The sequence below is a fragment of the Amphiprion ocellaris genome, chromosome 19, assembly GCF_022539595.1.
Source record: "Amphiprion ocellaris isolate individual 3 ecotype Okinawa chromosome 19, ASM2253959v1, whole genome shotgun sequence".
NCBI classification, from domain to species: domain Eukaryota; kingdom Metazoa; phylum Chordata; class Actinopteri; family Pomacentridae; genus Amphiprion; species Amphiprion ocellaris.
The window spans coordinates 5,591,983-5,617,757 of record NC_072784.1 but is presented as its reverse complement, the minus strand read 5'-3'; the positions used below and the strand labels follow the sequence as shown (position 1 = coordinate 5,617,757).

The following is a 25,775-nucleotide window of genomic DNA, read 5'->3' as shown; positions in this document are numbered from 1 at the left end:
TCTGTGGGTGTTTGAGTGCTGAGAGGTTTGTGGATGCATGTGAACGTTCTGTGTTGAAACAGCAGCTTTGGACTCAGTAACGCCGGGTAAAACCAAGAGCTCCTTTATTTGTGACTTCCACTAAAAAACTGATGAAAATAAGTTTGCCAGGGTTCTGACTGATAACAGATTATTAAATATTGAAAATAATCGTTTAAATATTCCTTTAAACAATCCTTTTAGGTCTACATTTCCTTTACACTGACTTCTTGGTATATGTACAAGTAATTTGGGTGGAATATACCATTAAGCCTAATGTTCAAGGGTTCTTCTGGGAATATACCATTAAACCAATCTTTTAGGTAAATGTTCCAGGATGTTGGGTAGAATATACCATCAGATCAACCTTTTAGGTCTACATTGGAAGATTTTAGAGTAGAATACTACTCCAAACCATCCTTTAGATCTACATTTAAGGTGGAATACTCCTTTACACCAAGATTTTTTTGGTCTAAATTGAAGGATTTTAGGTGAAATATTCCTTTGAACGAACTTTTTACGTTTATGTTCAAGGATGTTGGGTGGAATATACCATCAGACCAACCTCCAAGGTCTACAGTAGTGAATTTTAGGTGGAATATACCATTAAACTCACTGTTTAGGTCTACATTGGAGGATTTTAGGTGGAATTTTCTTCCAAACTGTCTTTTAGTCAACATTTAAGGATGTTTAGGATGGTATATTCTTCCAAACCAACTTCTCAGGTCTACATTTCAGGTGGAATATTCCTCCATACTAACTTTTTTTGTCTACATTGAAGGATTTTTTCTAAACCACCCTTTCGGGTCTATATTGGAGGATTTAGGTGGAATATTCCTTTTAACCAGCCCCTCAGGTCTCTGAGGATTTTGGATGGAATACTCAGTTAAGCCAACATTTTAGGTGCATGTCCAAGGATTTTTGGTGGAATGTTCCTTTAAGGTGGATGCGTGAGGACCTTGTAGGTGGAATACTTCCTGAAAACAACCTTTTAGGTCAACATTCAAAGATTTAAGGTGGAATATTCCTTTAAACCAACCTAAATTTCATGTTTTGTCATTTTCAAGTGAGAAACCTCAATCCAGACTCCTCATAATGACGTTTGAGATTTATGCTGCTGTTATTTGTTTAGTCCAGACTAAATGACAGAAATCCACAACTGTAATTTTATTTCAGGACTCGGTTATTAAAAGTCAAAACAATCCATGTGACTCTAAAAACTCAACAGCTGTACAAACTCTAAGATTAAACTCTCCACAAGGATCCAAAATAAGTTGGACTTCTACATGAGGGCTTTAATTATTCTTCATCTACTTCCTGAAAAGTTTGGTCAATAAAAAAGACAAAAACTAATATTTTCAGCTGAACTAAAGACAGACTTTGTGATTTTTCTGCTCACATGTGTTGTTGTAAACTTCCTCTTTCAAATAAATAGCTGCCTAACCCCCTGGAAACCAGCGTTTGTCCTGTTTTTGTGTTGCTCCTCGGCGACCCTAGACAGCTGGGTCCTAATGTTTTTTGAGCAACACACCATACTATGACGTTTTTACAATGAGGGTTCTACTATGGAACCAGTTTGACATGTTCAGGTGTTCTTTGTGTGAAAACTCAGATTTCAGGTATCAGAAGGTGGTTTCCAACTTTCTTTGTTAACTTTCTGCTTCAACTTTAAACTAAATTTCCTTCACTAACCCAGCCCTCTGGACTTCCAGTAAGCTGTGTTCCTGTTGGCTGTCCAGGTGGCTGTGTTCCTATTGGCTGTCCAGGTGGCTGCTTGGTGTTATCAGGAACACCTGAGCAGCTCAGTGTCTTCCTGCTTTATGTGGCTGCAGACAAACATTTCCTCTGTTTCTCTTCACCACTGAACCGGGTTTGGCTCCATTGCTTTAGTTTGTTTTTTAGGCATTGGCTTGCAGCTTCCAGCAGTAAAATTGTCTTTAATGTGTTTCTTGGTGTGTTTTAGGGCTTTGTACTGGATAGTTGTCTTGGTAAATGTGGTTCTTTAGCCACAGTTAGCACATGGTGCTAATGTGTGCAGTGATTAGTGGATTTGGTGCAGCTGAGTTGTGTCTTTATCTTGGCTGTAGTGAGTCTTCAGAGGTTTTTGGTCAGACACATTCTGTATTCTTGTTTGAGAACCAGCGTTGGTTGTCCAGAAGGTAAGAGTTCCTGTCCTGATTCTCTGTTCTCAGAGGTTCTCTGGTAGGCTGTAGGAGACTTTAGCATTTGGGTTGTGCTAGTTTGGTTTTTGTATGGTTTCATTTGGACGACTATCTTGAGGCCCCTCCATGTGGTTTAGTGAGGTTTTCTGGAACAGTTCTACAAAGCAACCTGCAGCAGAAGAGACTTTGAGAGTTTTTAGGAAGTTCTGGAGACCAGACTTTAGAGCAGCAGAAACATTTGTCAGCATTTTGAGCAGGAGAAGGTGAACTTCAGAGTAGAAATGAGAAGGAAACCTTCTTGACCCGTGTGGTGAGGTCCTGTACCAAGAGTTTGAGCAGGTTGTGAAGAGTCTGTAGTTCTTTGGTCTGAAAGCACAAGAAGAGTCGACTCATTAAAGGAGAAAACAGGAGATATTGTTGGTTCTTCTGTCACTCTGCAGTTTCCTTAGACTGAATATCAAGTTTATATTTTAAATGATTTCCCATGTGAGCCCAAGAAGACTTCAATAAACTCCCTCCATCCCCTGGACACAACATATTTTATTACCATGTTTAGTCTTTTTTTTTTCCTTTTAAATATGTTTTTGAGTTTTAATCCTAGTTTTAGTGTAGTTTTTTCTCTTTGCTTGTTTAGTTTTTTCATCTGTGTGAAAGGTGCTAAACAAATAAAGCTGAATTGATAAACTGAATAATTGACTAACTCATGATTGTGACAACAGAAGTATTTTCATTGTGATTTAAGGGTTTATTTCATTTTTAAGGTTGGGGTTAATATCTTGACAGAAAAAATGATTAAAGAAATAAATTACATTTAAAAAAGCAATTAAATCACAGCAAAAAAAGCATTTAATACAATAAAACTTAAAAAGAAAATTAAACATTAAATGCAATTAAATTATATTAAACAGACAAAATATTGAATTAGATAATTAAACAAGATACAAAACATGTAATTATGAAATTAAACAAAATTTTTTTAAAGAAAAATGTTAAACATTAAAGATGAAATATTTTAGATAATTAAACATTTTAAAAATACAATTAAACAGGAAGAATATTTAACATTGAAAAAAATACAGAACATTTATTTAGATTATTGAACCTTTAAAAAGACAAAACATTTAATTAAAAAATTAAATGTTTAATTAGAAAATTAAATCTTAAAGACATTAAAACTTTAAATAGGAATTAAATGGAAAATACAATGAAGCATTTAAATGGAAAATTAAACATTAAAAGGTGGTAAAACATTTAAAAAGAAAAACCTTAAAGATTTAATTGAAAAATTAAACACTGGGAAAGAAAAGGAAATTTTTCAAACAAGCCGATAAAACCTTTGAAAAAACAATTAAACATTAAAATGACAAAACATTTGGAAATCAAATCAGACATTAGAAAAGAATAAATTGTGAGAAAAGAGCAAAACTAAACATTTAAGAAGAATCAAACTAAAGACAAAACATTTGAAAAGACACCAGTTAGACTTTAGAAGATCAAATTAAACAGAAGAGACAATATAACGATCAAAAAGAGCAAAAACAGATGAAAGTCTTCAAGCGTTTTCTAGTCTGAAATGAAAACATCAAGTTGTTTCTTCAAACATTTCCTCTTTCTATGTTCTTGGTTTGATTGTGGACAGATTTACTAAGAACTCATTTCAGAAAACTGCTTTCCAGATAAAGTCTACTAGTAGTTGAAGGCATCGATCAAACTAATGTTACCTTCTGATCTCCACAAACTTTACTGTTCAGTGAAGAGAATCAAAGTTTGTTCAGGATTTCTAAAAAACCCACAGGTGAAAGTCTGAGAAGAACTCAGATGGATGATCTAAATGTGAAATCAAGACTCATGGTCACAAGTTTTAAGGCTTCTGTTAACCAGAAAGTTCAAACTAACAGAGAAGTACTGAGAAACTTTTAAAACTTCAGTCCTCAGACTGTCTGAAGGTTCAAACTAACAGAGAAGTACTGAGAAACTTTTAAAACTTCAGGCCTCAGACTGTCTGAAGGTTCAAACTAACAGAGAACTACTCAGGAACTTAGGAGATATCAGTCCTTGGACTGTCTGAAAGTTAAATCTAACAGAGAACTACTGTGGGACTGAGAAAATTTCAGCCCTCAGACTGTCTGAAGGTTCAAACTAACAGAGAACTACTCAGGAACTTAGAGGATATCAGTCCTTGGACTGTCTGAAGGTTCAAACTAACAGAGAACTACTGTTGGACTTAGAAAATTTCACCCCTCAGACTGTGTGAAAGCTCAGGTCCTGAGGACTCGGGAGGTGTGGAGGCTTTGGAAAGTCTTGGAACTGAGGGTTCAACCCTCCAGCACAAAGGCTGAAGTCCAACCTCCGGAGAAAAACCGTCGAGTCGAGACTCGAGTTAAAAAAAAAACTCGAAAACGACAAAAAATAGATGATAAATGCGCAAAAAAAAGAAGAATTAGTATCTGAGCAAGTAGCTCAGGAGGATAAGAGGATAGACTACCAACTGGAAGGTCGCAGGTTCAAGACCCACCACCGGCAATTTTCTTTCTTTGTCTTTGTCAGGATTTTGAGAAAAACTTAAGAAGGGTCTGGTCTTGAACCAGCGACCTGCAGCTCCATAGGCAAATCCTTAACTCACTGAGCTACAGATCAGATACAAAGAAATAAATTCGTCGTCCCTTTGACATCGTAGTTTCCGAAGTGACCACATGGGTGGAGCCAAGGCGGAGTCTGGGTGGAGTCAGGGCGGAGAGTAGGCGGGGAGGTGGGTGGCGGCCTCCCCCCTCTACTCCCCCACCTCCCCCCACCGCCCACCACACCTTCCCCCGCCCGACGAGTTTTTCGAGTCTCCACGAGTTCTTCGAGTCTCAACAGGTTTTCCCGAGTTTCTGGAGTTTCCACGAGGTCCGAGGCAGAACAAGTTGTCATGAAGAGGTGTTGAAGTCGGCCAGGATGGACTGACTTTTTACAGCGACTAGAAGGAAGACGACTAGAAGAACAGGTCTTTAACCACCATCCATAAAATCCATGGAGTCGCTCCAGAGAAATGAAAGAAGGTCAACTTTTATCAACCTCCATCCAGATGTTCAACTTGATATCTTCACTTTGACATTTTTAGCACCACAAACCTTTAGTATCACACTTTATTATCAGTTATTAGGACTTTAATGGAATCCACCAGCAGATGTAGTTTTTGTTGAGAAACTCTATTCTTGTCGTCGTGGGACTGCAGTATTTAAAACTGTTCCTTCTATTTGACCTCATGTTTATTAGTTTTAGTGGAGAAAGTTATTTTGTCGATTAGTCTCTTAAAAACCAAAGAGTAAATTGGATTAGTCAAGAGGTTTAAATTTCTTACTTTGTCATATTTTAAATATGACAAAAAAATATGTAAATAAAGCGTCTTGAGACAATTTGACCTGTAATTGGCATTATATAAATAAAATTGAATTAAAATTGTATGTATCTTGTAATGTTGGAGTAATTCAGCCATATATGTTGGAAAACACATTTTCTTTGTCCATTAATCTGTTGATTGTTTTCTCCAGCTAATTCATTTCTTGTTTTGGTTAATAAAATGTCAAACCCAAATATATTCAGTTTACTGTCATCAAAACCAAAAAGATTTACATTCATGATGCAGGAATCAGGCAGTTTTTCACTTTTTATCTTAGTTTAGTCAGAAAGATAGTTGATAATGTGTGAATTGTTGCAGCTTGTGAGCCGTAGAAGGTTTTAATCTTTGGGGCCGAGTGTCAGAAAACATTTAGAAACCAACATCAACAAAACACTCAACAAAGATTTGAACATCATTAAAGGGAAATCCAACTTTTGCATGACAATGTCTAATTAAAGGACATTTATTTCCAACGTAAATGTGTGATATTCATCCTCTGGAGCTTTCTCTTCACATCGTCTTCCACCTGGACTGGTTTGGTCGGGAGCATGTGCAACAAACATTTGAAAAACTGCACTTTAACATCAATGAATGACACTGAAGTTTAATCTCTACATAAATGAGACTGAGTCTGGATGTGCTGCTCTGTCATTAACTCCTAAGTTTAGGGAAAGTTCAAACAAAAGAGGACAGTTCAGATAAGACTTGAGAATGAGCTTATTTTGAACAAACATCTCAGACTTTCTGAGCTTCAGCACCTCTAGCAAGATATTTTAACAACAAGCAACTCAAGAGATCCAGAAGTTGGAGAGAGTTAGCTTTAGCTGAGCCAAAGAACATGTGGGACGCTAACCTAGCAAACATTTCAGACTTTTCTCTGTGAATTCTGAGAAATAATTTACTATTTAATGACAGAGCTACACATCTTAACTCAGTCTCATTAAAACAGACTCTAATTCAGTGTCATCCATCCATATTAAAGTGCAGTTACCCAAAATGTTTGTTGCATGAGCTCCAACAAAACCTGTCCAGGTAGAAGGTCACTTTGACAAACAGGAAGTGGAAGATTCCAAGCAGATTTATAGAAGGGGGAACCAGACTGTACTAAGTGTGGTCGAGTATAGACGGGTGTTTTGTGGGTTTTTAAGGCTGATAATGCTTATTAGTGAGACATTTGGTGTAAATATTCATTTGCAGTAAATGAAAGTATTTAAAATCTTGGAGTTAAACTTAGAAGAAACGGCCATAGTCTTCTTACCGCAAAGGTACTAAGCTGCTCGTCTTCTCCTCCGGCATCAGGAAACGTCTTCAAAGCTTCTTCAGATCCAAACGAAATACAATCAAAAGATCAAAATAACATCATTGGTGCATTCAGTTGCAGTCAGACAACGAAGTTGTGTTCAGGAGCCTCGGAAATCAGAGTTTCAGTAATGTAAATTTCCAAAGAAAATTTTGGGGGGATGGGAGCACATGGGGTGGCCAATCAGATCACAGAGGGGGCCACTGCTCCCACGGAAGATCCGCCACTGATGTCAGAGTCTCCAAAACGCCAGAAAAAGTCACTAGATTTGTCGCTAGTCGCGTTTGACAAAAAAAATCACCAGGAGGCTTTGGAAAGTTGCCAGATTTAGCGAGAAAGTCGCCAAGTTGGCAACATTGGTTCATCTATGCTGCTGAAACACCTTAACCCTCGTGTCGTCCTGCGGGTCAAAATTGACCCGTTTTAAAGTTTTAAAGGGAAAAAAAATTCACAGTGAAACTTCTGATGTCCACATTTTCAACATTTTTGGGAAATCTTTGAACATTTTTTGGTGGAAAAAAACAAATGTTAAAAATGTTTCTTAAGAACATTCACAAAAAAAATCAACCAAAATCCAGTGAATTTTGCTGGATTTTGGTTGATTTTTATGTGAATGTTCTCAAAGAAAATATTAGAAGTTTTACTGATATATATGTAATCACTTTAGATATTTTTAGGATTTTTTTTGAAGATTTTTACTAATCTTTGGAAAATATTTACAAGAATTTTCTTGCTAAATTTGGGGGATTTAAAAAAAAAAACTTATAAGGAAAACTTTTAAGGAATTGTTGGAATTTTCTTCCTGAAGGTTTTGCAAATTTTCTGAAATTTGGGGAATTTTCTTGCTGAATTTTTGGATTTTTTTCAGACAAGGAAACAATATTTTTTTGGTGCCCGTAAATGAAGACAACAGGAGGGTTCAAGAAAAACAATTGAACCAAAGATCGGAGATATTTAAATTTAATAACAGCATGGATGTCGTATATAATAAAAGAAAAACTAACATCCACAGAAAAACAGAAGTAATGTACACTACGTCTCCGACTACATGTCTTTCCTTCATCTACCAATCAGTGCTGACGAAGTCCCACAGCTGGTCGCTGACGTCACAGCGAGATCTTGTAGACGTGTCGATGTTGATGGGGGTTGCCAGGTCTGCACCATAGTGGACTGCAAAGGAAGAAACCAAACAGACAACCTGAAGCCTCATTAAGGCATGTGTTGCATGTTAACAAATCAGTCAAATTAATTTGTTTTCATATTATATCAATATCAGAATGTTTACTCCCTAAATTTGACATCGGGCCCCTAAAACATTCATTATCAGTTCAGCTCTGGTATGTAAGCATAATTTCTAGGAGACAGAGTTATTAGGATAGATCCTCGAGTTATTTAATTAGTCGTAGTTTATGTTCTTTTTGTGAGGTTTCCTGAGAGTTTCTTATATGTAGTTTGTTTGCACATCATAGTCAGTCCATAGAGTATTTAGAAGTGTCTCTTTTGTGTCTGTTGAATTCGGCATGGTGCTCCTAGGAAATGAAATGCTTTCTTTGTGGGTGATTCTAACTTGTACCTGTTTTCAAAGCCATCCTGCCCTTTGAAATAGAGGAATAATAGGACAAAAAAAAAAAAAAACAAAACCTGAATAACTTGCAAAAATGTGAATTAAAAAGTATAAAACTTTTTAAAAAGTATCTGCCAGGCCCATTAATTATTGTATTCAAAATTTATCATTTTCCTCCAATAACAATATCGCTATTTTCTTTAATTATTCCCCGATAAAAAACAAAAAAAAAACAAAGAATACACACAAAATAACTTGAAAATGTGCCACTTCTGTCTATTGGCCATCATTCTGTGGTCTTGAGCCACCTACCTTTGATTGGCTACACGTCAAGTAATAACCTATAATCAACACTGAAGAATAAATGGTCAAACTTGCTCTTTTGTTTCAGTAAATGTAAATGTAAATGAACAGACATTTAGACAAAGTTAAATCGGTTCCAAATATCAGGTATTAAACTCTGTGATAACCAATAACTATGGAATCACAGGAGTGGCATCACAACAGATAAATCTGTTAAAAAATAAGGAAATAAATGTGTAAATATAGAGGAATAAACAAAAGAAATAAAAAAGAAATCTGTTTTACAAATAAGGAAATAAATGTCTAAATACGAAGAGGAATAAATAAAAGAATATATAAAAAAATAAATCTGTTAAAAATAAGAAAATAAATGTGTAAATATAAAGAGGAATAAATAAAAAAATAATTAAAAAATATGGAAATATAAAGGTAAATTTTGTCTTTGCATTTCCCTTTTGTTTTTCCGTTTTGCTTTTGCTTTTACTTGATGGACTGAGCTGTCAATCAAATGGCTTTGGGCGGAGCTTTCTGTCCAGGGTGAGAAGACAAAAATTACCTTTACATTTAAATTTTTTTAAAATTTATTTTTTAACATCTATTCGTCTTTATACTTACACATTTATTTCCTTATTTTTAACAGATTTATTTATTTTATTTATTCCTCTTTATATTTACACATTTATTTCCTTATTTTTTTAACAGGTCTCTTTATTTAATTTATCCCTCTTTGTATTTAGACATTTATTTTCTTATTTTTTAAACAGATTTATCTTTTATTTTTTTATTAACTTCTCTTTATATTTACATATTTATTTTCTTATTTTTTAACAGATTTATCTTTTATTATGACAGTCCTGTGATACCATAAATAATCGGCATCAGCTCTGAAAAAAAAAACAAAAAAAAAAAACAAACAACATATTGGCCATCCCTTAATGTCAACATAAACTTCTATTTAAAGAGTTCTGCTCATACACTACCCTAACACACATGTAGAATGTTATATTTTGAAAGGCTGAGCTGAAATGACCAGAACTTCCTAATGCTATGAGCACCATCCAGCTCAAATTATGAGCTATTGCGACATTAAACAAGATAACATTAGCCTTACTGAACGTTGCATGTGGGGCTTAATTTTGACAATATGTTGCTAATATAAAGTAACAACTAAAACAGTCTCACCCCAAGCACCAGAACCAGATGTCTGTCTTGGAGCTACTTGAGTAAGTTTGTGGTGTTCTTTTGTCCTTTCGTTCATGCTGTGTGGCACCGTTTGCGTTCTGACTTTAGCCATCTAAAATTTGTCTGATCATAGACTGAGACTCTAAATATCTCCACATGTGACTCTTGATGTGTTTTTTTTTTCCCCCAGAAGTCCTAGCACAAGAAGTTGTTATGGTGTTGGATCAACAATGCTTCAGGTACCAAAGAACAAGAAGTGCGGTTACACTTCCAGAATACTGCCATCAACCTGCTACCCAAGCATCTTATTTATATATATATATATCCCATCTCTACACATTAACAACATAAACAACAGTAAGTAAAACGTACCTCCTTTTAAGACGTTGGGTGGTGTATCGTATTCCCACTTGATCTTGGTTATCAGGTAGTATAACTGGGCCACATATCTGTTGAGAGACATTCAAAAAATGCATTAATCTACATATAACTCCTAAATGTATGTTGTTACCCAAACTTCCAGCATGCCTTCGAGACATAAAGGCCCCTGTGACCCGAAACTTTCTACTTTTAAATTTAGACTAAAGTTATTGTAGTTGGCCTTAAACACCTCACAAATCCACTCACTAGCTACCTAATACTTACTCTGCATAAGAGATGGACAGATTATCAGCCTGGCTGGTTATCGTGGACGATATTTGGCATTTTCCCATTATCGTTATCTGTATTTTAATTGGCCGATTATTGATCAATTAAATCCGCTACTTCAGGTCTGATGATCTCTCTGTCTGTCATCACGCTGTTGTTTCAGAAATGTCTCAAGCAGAGACTGCAAAACCTGAACAAGAAATACAAGCTGTTGCCACAAAAAAGGAATCTTGCTCCTCTCACAGTGGCTAAGGCTATGCTAACAGCTATCAGCTAACTTAGAAGGCAGCCACAGATTAGCCTGAAACAGGGGCTGGAAAACAATCATTTGTTTTTTATTGTTTGTTTATTGTGAACGCTTGTGTAAGCTGCTGCATAACAAATCGCCCTTCAAGGGACAAATAATAAAGCTGAAGTTGATGTTCCAGCATAAATTAAAGTTAGGATCTTCCAGAAAGTAGTAACAAAGTGATCACAGATGATACGATACTCACACAGCTGAAGGAATGACCTCAGTGGTGACTTCATCCACTTCACTTTGAAAAGTTGTGAGCTCGTGCTCAGCATGTCTCAGACTCTCCAGCTCTCTCTGGAGAAACCTGGACACGGGTTAAGGATACTAATAACGGAGAGGATAAATGCAGCACAGCAGGGTTTAAAAAATACACTAACTTCCATTCCATTTATAAAAGATACTGTAGTTCTGAGTCTGTGATCTGGCTTTTGGCTGAGCACTGCCTCAGCTGCTCCTCCAAGTTCTCCAGCTCCTTGTCCTTGTGCTTCTTCTCCTCCTCCATGTCCAGCAGCCTCTGGCCCACACTCTCCTCAATCTGAGCCACATCTGAAGGTGAAAGAAGAACACTGAAGATAAGATTACAGTGACTAGGTCTGAAGTTAGCCAGCTGTCATGTGTAATAAACCCAAGTGCAATTCACTCATGTAAATATTCTTAATTTGTGTTCTTCGTATTCTTGTTCCCCTGTTTTTTTCTTATTTATATCACATATAAAGTGAGTATACTTCACCTCTTTAATATATACTTGTGTTTTCTTGCTTTTCTTACTGTCACTTTGCTGCTGTGATGTTGCAAATTTCCCCTTGTGAGACTAATAAAGGATATTCTATTCTATTCTAAGTACTGTGTACACAAAACTTCATATACTGTTCATTTTCCATTTCATCTTCATGTGACAGTGATGCACCGGATATTAAAGAAAACTGACAATTCAATATCTCATTACTTACCTTTTAATATCTGTGTCACAACCTTTGTTGTCTCTATCTGCTGATCTCTGAGGGCCTGACGGTCGTCTTTGACTCGTCTCAGCTGGTCAAGTTGACTGCTGTTGATGTAGGTCACTAACGCCTGCCCCATCTCCTCCAGGTCTTGAAATTTATGACCTTGAGCCATTGTGGTGACACTGGCAGTTAAAAAGCACAAAAGATTGAAATGAGGCTGACGTGAGATTAATGCACACCGACTGACAAAAGAAAAAGTCACCACCAGAATTTAACGAAGCAAATTATTAAGAGCCTCCCATTGGTGATTATGTTTCAGCTGCAACAACTTATTTAACCCTAGTGAGGAGCTTCTCGTTTCTTATACAACCATGTTGGAAGGCATATCCTGTTGTCATGGAAAAGATGTTAATCTGTTTCAGAAGGGTCAAACTATTGCCTGCATCAAGCAAACAAAACATCTTTGCTGAAACTCCATAAATTGGTTAAAGAACTGTACAACAGTACAAAGTAGGGCAATGTTCAATAGAAAACCACTGATCAGTGAAGCTAATCATAAAAAAAGGCTTCAATTTGCTAGGTAGCATAAAGATTGGACTCTGGAGCAATGGAAGAAGGTCATGTGGTCTGATGAGTCCAGATTTACCCTGTTCCAGAGTGATGGGGGCATCAGAGTAAGAAGAGAGGCAGATGAAGTGATGCCCTCATCATGGCTAGTGTCTACCAGCCTGTGGGGGTTAGGGTTATGATCTGGGGTTGGTCAGGTTCAGCAACGTTATGTTCCCAAAGAATGAGTTCAGGTTATTCCATCAATGGAGTTTTTGTTTCCCCTGATAGCATGGGCATGCTCCAAGATGACGATGTCAGGATTCATGAAGCTCACATTGAGAATGAGTGGATCAGGGAGCATGAGATGGATTGTCCTCCACAGAGTCCAGACCTCAGCCCCATTGAGAATCTTTGGGATGCTGTGGAGAAGACTTTGCACAGCAGTCTGACTCTCCCATCATCAACATAAGATCTTGGTGAAAAATTAACACAACTCTGGACAGAAATAAATGCCGTGACATTGCAGAAGCTTATTGAAACGATGCCACAGCGGATGCATGCTGTAATCAAAGCTAAAGGCGGTCCAATGAAACATTAGTGTGTGACTGTATTTGTGTTTTCCACTGAAGGTTGACTGAGAGAGGTTATGAAAGCTAGTTCAGCTGCAACAATTAACAACTAGTAAGTCAGATTTTTTTTTTCCTACAACAAAAACAGAATAAACACAAAATGCTAAAAACAAAACAGGATGACAACTTGCAAGATTAACTTCAAAAGTGGAATAAATACAGAATACTCAAATATTAGAACTATTAAGAGCCTTCTCTTCTACAGTAGTAGCAGTGTAACAATGTTGTATAATAAGCTAAGTTCCGGTAATATATTTGTTTTGTAATATCAAGTGAATAACGGACAAACTAGACACCGTTTTTTTATTTATCTAACCATTTGGTTCGTTGAGAATAATAGTCTCTTTTGAGCATCTTGGCAAATACCAACCCGTTACTTAAAAACTGTACTTGACTAGCTTATTTTAGAAATTGAATAATATTTTCAGCATTAGGCTTGTTGCTAAATGTTTAAATGAACAGTCAAATATAGAGAGATAAGATCCACATGAGCCAAAGTGCCGAAAAACCTGGGTGTGTTTTTGTTTACATCGAGTTGTAGCTAAACGTTAGCTAAGTAGCGAGCTATTGTGTAGCAAAACGGTACAGGCACACAAAACGAGACTTAAAAAATATCCATGAGTCAATATTTGGCTAGTAAGAATAGTTTATAGGAGAAATTAAGCAAGTTTTGGTCACATTGAGGAAAAAACACCTACCGGGATGTTCTCTTCCGTGATTCAAATCCAGTAACGGAGCCCGCCGCTTCTTTTCTTCTTCGGTGGTGGTTGGCGGACATGTGTTCTTACCGCCCCCTGCTGGAGTCATGCATGGGCTTTTTTTTTAAATTACAGTAAATCCCCATTACTGGAACAATCCTAAACAAATCTAAGTTACTTAATAATCCTTCCATTTCCTAAGTGACATTTACCCCACTATAAAATTAGTGGACACTCTCACAAACTGCTTAACATAATGGACATTTCATTTTATTCACTCTCGTGCGGCTTTATCAGTTCGAGACGCCAGAAAGTCATTCCTACTCACTGCAATAATGCTGTACAGTGACTGCCCTCTGTGCAAGGAATTATCTTCTGAGAACTTTGCATATTAAGTCCTTCCCTACCTTCCCTAAGAGGGCCAAACAGTGTCAAACAGATACCTCAGATCATTTGTTCCCTCAGCTGTCAGGTTTCTAAATAAGCTTTAGGCTTGTAATCTTGCACTGTAGGCTCCATATATGGTCATGACAACACACCTGATGACATTTATTATTTATATCTGTTTTTATGTATTGTACTGTACTGTTTTATAGTATGAATTTCATTGTTGACTGTTGTTGCAAATCAAATGGCTCAAATTGGGACAACAAAGACAAGACTTTCTAAACTAAGTAATCTTTCAGGTTCAGTTATAATTTGCACTGATTTTTATCATATACTCCAAGTTTTAAGTGCACATTTGTTTGTTTCATGATATGTAAACTGCTGCAACACTGCATTTTCCCCTAAAAGATCTGTAAAGTACTCTGCATATATCTTTGATTATATCAATGTGAACCTCCATAAATATATTTTTAACCACGTAGAGCTGCAAGTCACATGTATAAGTCACTACATTCAGGTCTCACTAATTGCAAGTGTTTGGGCGTACTATGAGAAAAATATTGTGGGATGTTCAGTCGTGTAACTTCTTTAAATTTTCAGATTGTTTTAGCAAAATTCATGTGGTTTTGCATAGAAGTGAAAAACTAAAGCAAGAACAGCAACATCACTAGAGGACGCATTAATAGTAAGTTCTTTAGATTTATGTAACTACTTTTATCTAGCCAGGAAATAATTACACGTCGGATTCATGCCATTCATCTACTTTAAAACTATGTACATGAGTAAAAAAAGACATCCTACTTGCTTACCCTCATAATGCCCTCCCAGTTGCCATACATCTTTTGTCCTCTGAGGTCAAAAATGACCTCACCTGATTTGATTTGATGCATATAGTATAAATTATCAAATCTGTGTTGCACCTCTAGTCTTACATCAGTCCAACCCATTACCACAAATTTTACCCTTCATTTTGAATTTAGGGCCAAATAGACCTTGTTTACATGAACATACAACTGCAAAAGATTTTTTTGGAGTCAAAACGACCCCAGGACAACAGGAGGGTTAAAAGATGTCATATCCTGAAATATTTTGAAGGAAATGACAAAATATGCTTTTAACATGTGAATATAAGCATCTTTATTGTACAAACTGTCAGAAATGCCACAGTATCAAAAGATGTAAAATTTTACCCTCATCTTAGGTCACAATTTGCACTTTGAAATGTGCCACACAAATATGCTATACGAGGGCTATTAAAAGCAAACTGTAACCAATATTCAATAATATCTAATTCATGTGCTTTATTTTAAAATCAAAAAGTCAATATGGAGGACAAAAGTGAACCATCCATTCTGTTTAACTCTTGGACCATTAAAAGAAAAAGAAAAAACACTGTACTGTTGCCAGTAATCAGAGAGGATCAGTGACAGGCATCATCACTCCTTGTTTTTCTGCTTTTCTTTCCTCTCCTGTGCTTTCCGTTTCTGTCTGCCCAGCTGTCTGAAGTACAGTCTCTTGGGGTTCAGACCGTAAGCCTTCAGTCTCTGTCTACTGAACTCCCGGCCACCTATTGTCACCCCGGTGCTTCCACCTTGTGAACGCTTGTGGTTCTTTTTGGGCCATTTTGGCCTTTCAGTCCTGTTTTTCACTTCATCCGGCTGATCTGCTGCCTCCTCTGCAGAAATCTCGGGTACCTCCTCCTGTTTAATCCTTTTCTTTGGAATCAGGAACTCCTCGTCCTTCTCCTCCGTGTCATCCTCTGCCTCCTGAAGAGACTGGCCAAGCATCTCTTCTGCAGACTCCATCGTGGAGACTTCGTCATCTTCTGCTCCTGTTCCTTGCTTCTCGGCGTTCTTCAGACGATCCCTTCGCTTCTTCCCCACCTTGGTCTTAGCCTCTGTCAGGTCTTTAGCTTCTCTGTAGGTTAAAAAAAAAAACAGATAAATTGTCACATATTGATGCAGGAGTGATACCTCCGATATAAATTATGTGCCATTTGTCACACTCACTCAGAATAAACAGAGCTCAGGATTTCTTTCTTCTTCCTTTCATTCTGTGCTTTTATTTTGTAGTTCCTTAAATCACTCATCTCTTCTTTCTCAGATCTGAAAGAACAAAGAGAGTAAGTGTAGTAAAACAGCTTTAGATAAACAGATGCAACACTTGAGCCACTTTAAGAGCCCATACCTGAACATGCACGTCTTCTTCAGAGAGGACCAGCGGTTCAATTCACCGTCGTTAGCGTTTAAAATCTGTGGGAAGAAGCAGTCGGTCGTTAGTTGGTCGGAGAAACTACATTCACTGCTGCTGCGTCGTCTGATCACCGTGTGGTCTGCTCAGAGAGAAGATTAAGCGGAGATCATTCCCTGGTCAGAGCTGTCCCCGGAGGGAAGCAATACCAGATCAGTCACCACAACGCTCATCACAGCAGCATTATTAGAAACATTCAGTCAGCCTGCATCATCTATTGCTCATTAGAATTAACAGTTCAGGCCAACTAAATCTCCACACAGTAACAGTCCAATCACAGCTGAGCAACTTGGGACTTGTCAAGCTTTTAAAAAAAAAAAAAAAAAAAAAAAAAAAAAAAAAAGTCAAAAATATTTAAATACAAATGACTTGCATAAAATCCAGTGGGGGGAAAAAAAGTTTTCAGACACCCTTAAAATTTTACACTCAAATATAATGAAACATTTTTTTTAAAAAAAATCTTTTGTGCTTCAAAATGTGGGGCTGCGTTAGACAAATATATATATTTTTTTATTTACAAGAAAAACTAAATTCTACCAAAATAACCCAATTTCTTATTTTTATGGAACCAATCAATTTTAAGTCTTTAAGTGTATGGAGTGTCTGAATTTTTTTCCACCACTGTACAGTACTCCTAAAAAAACAAAACAAAACAAAAAAAAAAAAAACATTTAAATTATCTTTGAGTTTTTATAACTTGACTAAAAACTGAGGTTAAATTAAGGTACTAAGTTGAAATCACTAAATATTTTACTGTTTAATGATTTTAACTTGAAAGCTCAAAAACAATGTACATTTGATCTTTAAATCAATACGGTTAGGGGTGTGAAAAGCTGCAGTGTGTGCAGAAAATGTAAACAAAGCCGTTACATGCATCATGATATTGATCAGTTTACGGTATTCATACAACTACAGTAACAACTAACGGTCATTAGCTCACACTGAAACACAACCCGGTAGGAAAAAACTGGTGAAAACGTAAACTCTAAGTCTGACTTACGCTTGGGAGCCATAATGAAGTTAGCAAATGTAGTATAATCCAATGTGGCGGAAAATGTAAACAAAACCGTCTTATACTGAATACTGTATGTAACCAACTAGTTTCACTAAACCAGTTCTGACGCAACGATGCATGTTAAACCAAGGACCGGCCCGTAATCAGTTCCGACGTAACAGCAAAATGACGCAAGTCGAGGACGTCATAAACTGACAACCTCCTGTATTAGCTTTATGTGAACATGTAAGCCCTCTTTAAACAAAAAGAAAAAAAAAACACTTAAAATGGTCATAAACCAGGCTTTTTAGCCAACTCACACTAAACATGACATTACTCAGGTTGATAAATGTTGTATAGCCAACAGTATTGTAAACATGTCTTGTGTGTAAATGTTTCGTAGGTGAAGCCCAAACAGCTAAGAGGTGCAGGTTACAGTGAACCATCAGTTATTGGGAGCAGAAAATGCTCCACTTCTCACCTCATCAGTGGTCAGACCGAAGTCGTTGGCCAGAACCTGCCTGTAGCGGAACCTGCATGGAAGATCATCGATGATGTCCTCGTAGTCCAGCTTATAGTACTCATCCAGGTACTGCTCAAAGCTCTTCTCCTCTGAAACACACACGGTCTGTTAGTAATTAACTACAACCCATCATTCAAGTTTCACTCACAGGATGTTCGCTGGCACTTACGAGGATCAAATACAGGCTTGTTTTTAGTGATGACCTCCGCAAAGTGAGACTTCTTCTTCCTTTTGCCCATCTGTGGCATGTCCTCTTTCTTCATCTTCTTCCTCTCCTTTTTCTTCTTCTTCTTGGAGGCAGTTTGCTGGCTGGGGTCAAAGTCAGCATCCATCTGCAGAAGCAGAATTTACAGAAAGAGGACGGTTAAATCAGGATGAAATGAAAGAAATATCATCCAATCGACCTTCGTAAGAGAATCAAATGATTTTGGTAAAACTTAGTTTGCTCACAATGAAGTTTTCATCGTTGCAGTGAGGCTCATCAGCATCATACTCCTCTTCCTCCTCACCGTACTCCTCCTCTCGCCCCTCTCCTGTCCAAGTGTCCCAGTTCCAGTGCTCTGGAACAAACAAATAGCCGTGGGTTGCACCATCAGAAACATTTACAGTATAATTCCTGTTGCTATGAAGGGATCCGAATCCCATGAGATCATCTGCATTACTTCTGCATTCAGATAAAACAGACACATTCAATGCTGCCTCAGCTTACCCTCCAGTTCATCATCGTCCTCAAACTGAGGCTTCTCTCCTTCTTCTTCTCCGTAGTACTCATCTCCAAAATATTTCTGCCAAACACAAACCGCTGGTCAATTTAACTGTGACTACAGTTTGCTTTCTGCTGGTTGAAATGCTGGATTTCTCAAATGGGAAGCAGCTGCACTCAAAGTAATCAACCCAACGCAATGCAGCTGGAAAACAACAACAGCCAATCAGATAATAACTGACAGCGTGTTTAGCTCCGCCTCCCCTTAGATACTGTTGCTGCGAGTGTCAAGCTCTGTTCTGGTGTTGCACATATGCAGGTAGCAGTGCAGTGATAAATGAGGCACATTTCTCCCTGAAAGTAGCAGTAATTTGTGAAAGAATTGATCTTTTATTTTAGTCAGAGCTACACAAAAGCAAACTTCTCATTTCCAGACATTTATTTTTCCTTTTCTTAGCAAAGTCATATGACAACGGCAGATCTTATCAGCTGTAATAGGCCAGCTAATTAGGCTATGTGTGTGTGTGTGTGTGTGTGTGTGTGTGTGTGTGTGTGTGTGTGTGTGTGTATGTATATGTATATATATATATATATATATATATATATATATATATATATATATATATACACATATACATACACACACACACACATATATATATATATACACATAGAAATAAGCAAAAGTAATACAGAACGTGTCAATAGTGCAATGTAATATATATTTACAGTGCGGAGTGTAAATTTCACTTCCATGGAGACAGCTTTCCTTTTCTTCAAAGCACTGCCATCAGAAAAGTCTGACTTATGGTTGGAAGTTATAATGAAGGGCAAAAATTTAGCGATTGTAGCACAATCCAAGGTGGTGAGACAAAGCTGTCTAATAGTGTCGCATGACGACGTATTCATCTGTTCTGCTTGCAAACTAGTTCCACATAACCAGTTCCGACGTAACGACGAAACGCCGTAGGTTGAGGACGTCGTAAACCGAGGACCCCCTGTACTACAGAGCAAATTATAGAAGAAATTATTCTATGGAAAATGTGACCTATCTGCTTGGATTCAGGGAAAGTTCATTATTAAAAGGAAGAAATGGATGATCTTTGACACAGTGGAAGATGTTTATGGATAAACTGACACAATCCAAGATAGAGGACTTGTTCACATCCTTCCTTGATAATAGACAATCACTGACTGGAGTTTTAGGTTTAGTCAAACTTGCTTTCTGGCGCAGCTCTGTGTTGTAACTAGGGTTACTAAGCCGGGACTTGAGAATTACTTTTTGGGAAGGGTTTAGCTGTTATTCCATCACAAAAGCACACTAGGGGCAAATTGCACAAAAATCCTAACTGCGTGTTGTTGTATGTTTCACTATTGTATGTATACTGACCTGCATTAGCTGGTCGTGTTGTTTCGGATCGAAGTCTCCGTCCAAGTCAGCTTGACTAAAAGCCAGCTGCTCGTTGCCCGTCAGCTCCTGGAGCATCTTCAGCTTCTCCATGATCTCATTTCTCTTCAGGTTCTTCAGCTGCTTCAGCTGCTCCTGCTTCTGTTCTTTCTCCTGAAATATTCATTGGGACAGACGTTCATATTAGGATAATGAATGAAAGAAGCAGAAAAAGTATATGAGTTTGGCTTGGTTAAACTTTTTTAAACACCATGCCCACCTTTTGCTTCCTTTCTTTTATTTCCTCCCTTTTGCGTTTTCTGCGGTCATCCTTTGAGCGTACAGACGTGGCGATGTTGCGGGGATACGTCTTGACCTGCTGAGAGTCGGGTTCTTCGAAGCGGAAGTTGTAGCTTCTCTCAAAGTCTTCCTGACGCTCCAAGAAGGACTCCCCCTCCTCCTCAGAATCCTCCACATCATCCTGGACCACCTCGTCGTAGGTTGGGATCCTGAAAGCAGCCAGAACATGTGGTGTCAAAGCAGGGACGATATGAATGCTACAGCTTTCTTATATTTCTTTACTTCTTCAGCAACATACCGTTCATCATCCTCGTCTTCATCCAGGTAGCCTTTGTTTAGCACATAATCTCTCAGGAAACACTCCTTCTCATCCAGCTCCGGGTCATTCCAGTAGTCTCTCAAGTATTTCTGTCTCGACACAAATCAGTCTCATTATTAGCACAGTATTTTCTTTCATCCATATTTAATTTCCAGCACTCCCTCCAATCTAAATATACACTCACCATGTCCTTCACTTCATCCGGACCCTCCAGCTCAGCCTGACCCTTCAGCCAGTCCACATAATCTGCCTCTTCTTTATCCTGCAAACACACACAGACAAGTTCATTTCAACCTGTAAAACTCCAAATGAGGAGCAGCTGGTAGCAGCTTCTAACCTTTTCTTCCTGTGTTTTGATTCTCCTGGTCAGCAGCTGGGTTGCTCCTCCTCCCTCACCGCCTTCGTCAGCAGCATCATCATCATCATCACTGTCCTGGATGAACTTCCGGAAGCTGCACAGAGGTTTTTGATTTCCATAAACAGTTTACAGGTACGTCTGCATGACACCTGCAGAATGTCTCATCTTACCTTTCCTTCAGCTCCCTCTGCTCCTGCATGTAGCTCGGAGAGGCTGCTCTCTTTAAAGGAAAACAAATGTTATTAATGAAGCAGATGCTACCAGTGATTTCTAAAAGGAACTAATTATTTGGTAACTTTGTCTACCTCTCTTCTCCTGGCAGCTTCCTCGTCATCACTGTCATCATCATCTTCATATTTGCTGTAAAATGAAAGCAAAATTGCTCAGCATTGAGGCACATCTTTCCTTTCTCAGTGCAGTTTACATCGGCTGCTCCACCTGTCATATTATACCATTTATTCCATCTGTATAGTTCTTTCGGAGTTTGTTTCTGTTAAAAGAGAGTTTTTTTCTTCCCACTATCACTAAAGAGCTGCGCAATGGGAATCTTTGCATTTGCTTGGTTTATGGACTTTACGATGTAAAACGCTCTGAAATAATTTATGTTGTGAACTGATGCTATATAAGTAAAACTAATTTGAATTGAACTGAATGGAACAGATCCTTGTTTTTATTTCCACGTCTGAATCCATGAATATATCACTCCTACTTTCAATCTTAGCTTCATACTGGGTACGTTCTTGCTCTTCATAAATGTAGCAGAAAAATAAACAATTATCATCCACTTTCAAAACAATCTTGACATTACATTTGTAGATAAACAACTGAGATCATTTTTTGCCGTCTATTTCAAACAAACTCTATTTTTTCAATCTGGCTTAAGGCCTAAGAATATGACCATTGCTGTTACTTCTGTAAGTATTAATAATACGGCTGGGCAATTTATGGAAAATATCTAATTGAAACTTTACAGACAGATATTACAATTTGATTTGCAATATTTATTTTTTTTAAAGGCAAGCTTAAGTTCAATATTTACTGAAACAAAAGCAGGACTGTTTCAGTAGGAGGACACTGAGAGTTTGTAAAACCACTGACAGTGCAGTTTAAACCCAGTGAGGGTTAGAGGTGGTATTCATGGGCAGACAGTTCCACTCAAAGCTTTAGCTGCAGATTTATCACTGGACATAGTTATGGGACAACACCATTACCTATTACTACTACTAATAATAATTTTACTTATATAGCACCCTTTAGAACAGCATTCACAAAGTGCTTTGACAGTTAAAACATGCAACACAGACAATCAAACAAGACATGAGGAGACAAGTCAGAGCAGTCAATTAAAATAAATAGTAAAAATTATAATAAATTATATGAATTATTAGCTAGATTAGTAATCAAAACAAAAAAAGGAACTAGGCAGTTCAAACATTTAAGAATAAGATTGAGGGTTAAAAGTTAGAAATTAAAAATCAAAAAAAGTCAGAGAATTAAAAAATTTGAGAGGCAACATCACACCAAAGAACCAGACAGTTAAAAGTAAAATAGTAAAACAGAGAAAAAGTAAACAACAGAGAACATCTAAAATAAACAGGACACAATACAAAATAAAACACTGAAACAAATTAAAGCTAAAAGTAAATCTTACATAAAAGCAAGGTTGTAAAAGTGGGTTTTCAGAAGTGACTTAAAAGAAATTACTGACTCCGCAAGCCTCATCTCCTCAGGCAATTTTTTTATATTAAAAAACTGGGTTTCCCTGCCCTGTCAACAACATGTGATCAGTAGTTGTTCCTATTTATTTGTTAAAATACTTTACCAAACACATGCTCACTCACCCTTCCTTTTCCAGTATCACTTTACGTTCATAGTCCTTCAGATACATGGGCTTTACTGCTTTCTTCGAGGTTGAAGGCTTCGCATCACTGGTGGATGCTTCTGAAAACAACACATCAAACCACTTGATTATAAAAAAGATTAACAAAACTATGAGCGCAAAACCAGCGATTAGATTCCACACTCACCTTCTGTGTAGAACTTGGCATCTTTCTCATAGATCTTGGGGTCTTTCTTCTTCAACAGTGACAATGTTCTGTAAAAATCCCTCTCAACTTCAGGGTCCAGTTCCTGAGAGGGGGTGAAATAAAAGACAGATCAAACACTGATGTGTGTGACGTGTCACTGATATAACTGTGTTACTGTGTTGTGATGTGGAAACAGGAGATGCTAACCACTTCGCTGTCATCAGAGCTGGACTCAGACGACTCAGAGTCACTGTCATCATCTCGATCTCCGTATCGATCCTTCACTGCACAAAGAAAACACACATTAAAGTCACATATCGCAAAGAAAAGAAAAAAGCAACACTGTTGGTGGCTGCACTTTCCCACGTTGGCTAGTTAGCATGACGCTAGTTAACGGTGACACTTACGTCTCTGCAGCTCCTCTTTCTGTCGGTATTTGTCATATTTCTGCGCGAACTGAGAGTTGATTTTCAGTTCCGACTTTCCTGACATATTTTTTTTACTGAAACAAGCCGCTTTATGTTCTCTATATATCACAGGTTTACAGCAGAGTACAGAAATAATCCCTGCTGCTGGACGCGCATGTTCACTGATGAACCACGTGGTTTCCGGTGTACAAATCGGACATGACGTCATTTGACCAGCAGGGGGCGACGTGATTTAATTTTCTCATTAAATTATAATCTGCTGTAAATTCTGTCGTGTTTCGAGTCACTAATGTTGCTTTTTACATTCATAACTTTCTCATATCATTATTTTTTTTAAAAATCTGTTTGGGCTTTTTAAATCTTTTGCTTTTCTATATTGTCTTTCTATGTTTATGATGGTTTCTATTGCTTGTATTATTTATATGTTTTAATTAATTTTGACATATTGCAGTTTTTAGTTTTGCCTCTGTTGTCATTTTGTTTTCACTTCATGTTGATTTGACATTAATTTTGCCTCCCTGTGTTTGGCCTCTCGTTATCTTGCCCTTTGTGCATTCTGCTTTTGCTTTATCTGTTAAAAAACTTTGTAAACAGTGCCTGCAAATAAGTATTATTTTCACAGCTGTTTGGCCTATAAAATGTAAATAGTGCCCACGATGACGTCTTCAAATGTTTTGTTTTGTCCACAACCCAAAGATATTCAGTTTACCGTCATACTAGAGGAAGGAAAGCATTAAAAATATATATATTTAAGAAGCTGGAATCAGAGGATTTAGACTTTTTTCTTAAAAAAAAATCAACTAACTGATTATTAAAACATTTTTTTTTCTCCTTTAATTTCAACTGCATTGATTAAGGACAACCTATGGTAAAAAAAAAAATTAATAAATTAAAAAAAACATGTTTCCATAAGGTGCTTTTATTTTTTAGATTTAATAACCTATTTAGGTTTTTTATTAATTTATTTATCCATTTATTTATTTATTGTTTTTTTTTAAGAAATGTGTGTGTTTTTTAAAATTTTTTATAGCATTTTATTTGGATTTGAATTTTCACATGCCAAATACTGATGTTCCATCAAACCTGAACAGATCTCTTTGGAAAGCATTGCTAAGGATTACTAAGGGTTTCAGTGTCTTTTAAAAAAAAACAACAAAAAAAAAAAAAAAACATGCCATAGTCACCATAGCTTTAAATCTGCAGCCCACCATGACAATAATGACAGCAAATCTCCAAACACTGAAAGCTAACAGTAAAATACAACTTTTGTCTAACTGAAAATGAAGTTTGATAAAATAAAGCAATGAAATTTGAGTCTCCCAGCAGTTCACAACATCAGTAAAGTGTGTTAGTAATTAACACATAAGGGTCAATATACAAATGTGGGATGTTTTGTAACATAGTTGACATTTTTGTTGTTTTCAGGCCTAAAATCAGCATGGCCCCTATAACCAAACACCACGGCATTTTTACAGAAAGATAAGCACACATTTGTAAATACAAGCACATGTTTAACAAAGCAAGATCAGAATGTGTCTATATGATATTTCCTAATGTGGTATATGTTTGACTCTGAACACCTGAACCAGATATATAACCTTTTGAACCTTATTTCCCTGGCTGAAAAAGCCCCCAAAAATATCCCAAAATCACTAAAAATGTAAATAAAGTGAAGATTTCAGGAGGAGTTGATGTCTGAAACTCCACAACTGTAAAAAAAAAGTGTGGATTCTGAGATGGTAAACTGTAAAATCTATGAGCGTCTGATCCACTACGAACAGCTTTGATCGAATGTCGTCAGTAGCGTGATTGGTCAGGCTGTCATCTCGTGATCAGTGTGTACCTTTCAAATAAGGCTGGTCTTTCTCTGCAGCAAAACACAGTCTGAGCAAAGGTCAGTGATGGTCCAGGGTCTGCTCAGCCAGCTGACGGTGTTGGGTATTCAGGATCAGGTGGCAGTTATGTCGTATCCTCACCTGTTCAGGAAATGATTGGCCTTAACCCTGTAAAACCCACTGTTGCAAAAATACAGCATCACTTTTATTTTTGAAATAATTATTTTCTATTATATATATATATATATATATATATATATATATATATATATATATATATATATATATATATATATATATATATATATATATATATATATATATATATATATATATATATATATATATATATATATATATATATATATATATATATATATATATATATATATATATATATATATATATATATATATATATATATATATATATATATATATATATATATATATATATATATATATATATATATATATATATATATATATATCGTCTATGCAAACAAAAATAAATTCTGTCCCAGAACTGGGTGTTAGGAACAATGTGTGTCTTGTATTAAAGTTACATCAGGAAGGTTCACACTGATCAAT

General features: G+C 36.8%; 2 protein-coding genes and 1 non-coding gene across 3 annotated transcripts; all 3 read right to left on the bottom strand.

The window, feature by feature from the left end:
- Positions 1 to 7,806: 7,806 nt before the first annotated feature.
- On the bottom strand, positions 7,807 to 13,755 carry spc24 (SPC24 component of NDC80 kinetochore complex). The gene is made up of 6 exons (XM_023266991.3): positions 13,675 to 13,755; positions 11,805 to 11,980; positions 11,256 to 11,400; positions 11,054 to 11,158; positions 10,284 to 10,360; positions 7,807 to 8,032 (listed from the first exon to the last, which is right to left on the bottom strand). Exons 1-6 carry the CDS (start codon positions 13,752 to 13,754, stop codon positions 7,926 to 7,928), a joined length of 690 nt encoding a protein of 229 aa, XP_023122759.1. The 5' UTR covers position 13,755; the 3' UTR covers positions 7,807 to 7,925.
- A 1,418-nt stretch (positions 13,756 to 15,173) lies between these two features.
- Positions 15,174 to 23,514, bottom strand: kri1 (KRI1 homolog). Its single transcript, XM_023266960.3, has 18 exons — positions 23,330 to 23,514; positions 23,130 to 23,206; positions 22,923 to 23,025; positions 22,737 to 22,836; positions 21,201 to 21,255; positions 21,066 to 21,115; positions 20,875 to 20,989; positions 20,722 to 20,799; positions 20,517 to 20,626; positions 20,199 to 20,427; positions 19,922 to 20,092; positions 18,538 to 18,613; positions 18,279 to 18,388; positions 17,998 to 18,160; positions 17,787 to 17,917; positions 16,249 to 16,313; positions 16,071 to 16,166; positions 15,174 to 15,978 (listed from the first exon to the last, which is right to left on the bottom strand). Exons 1-18 carry the CDS (start codon positions 23,412 to 23,414, stop codon positions 15,498 to 15,500), a joined length of 2,295 nt encoding a protein of 764 aa, XP_023122728.2. The 5' UTR covers positions 23,415 to 23,514; the 3' UTR covers positions 15,174 to 15,497.
- On the bottom strand, positions 16,394 to 16,492 carry LOC111566412 (Z30 small nucleolar RNA). Its single transcript, XR_002745990.1, has one exon. It is a non-coding gene; the product is annotated as a Z30 small nucleolar RNA (small nucleolar RNA).
- Positions 23,515 to 25,775: the final 2,261 nt, after the last annotated feature.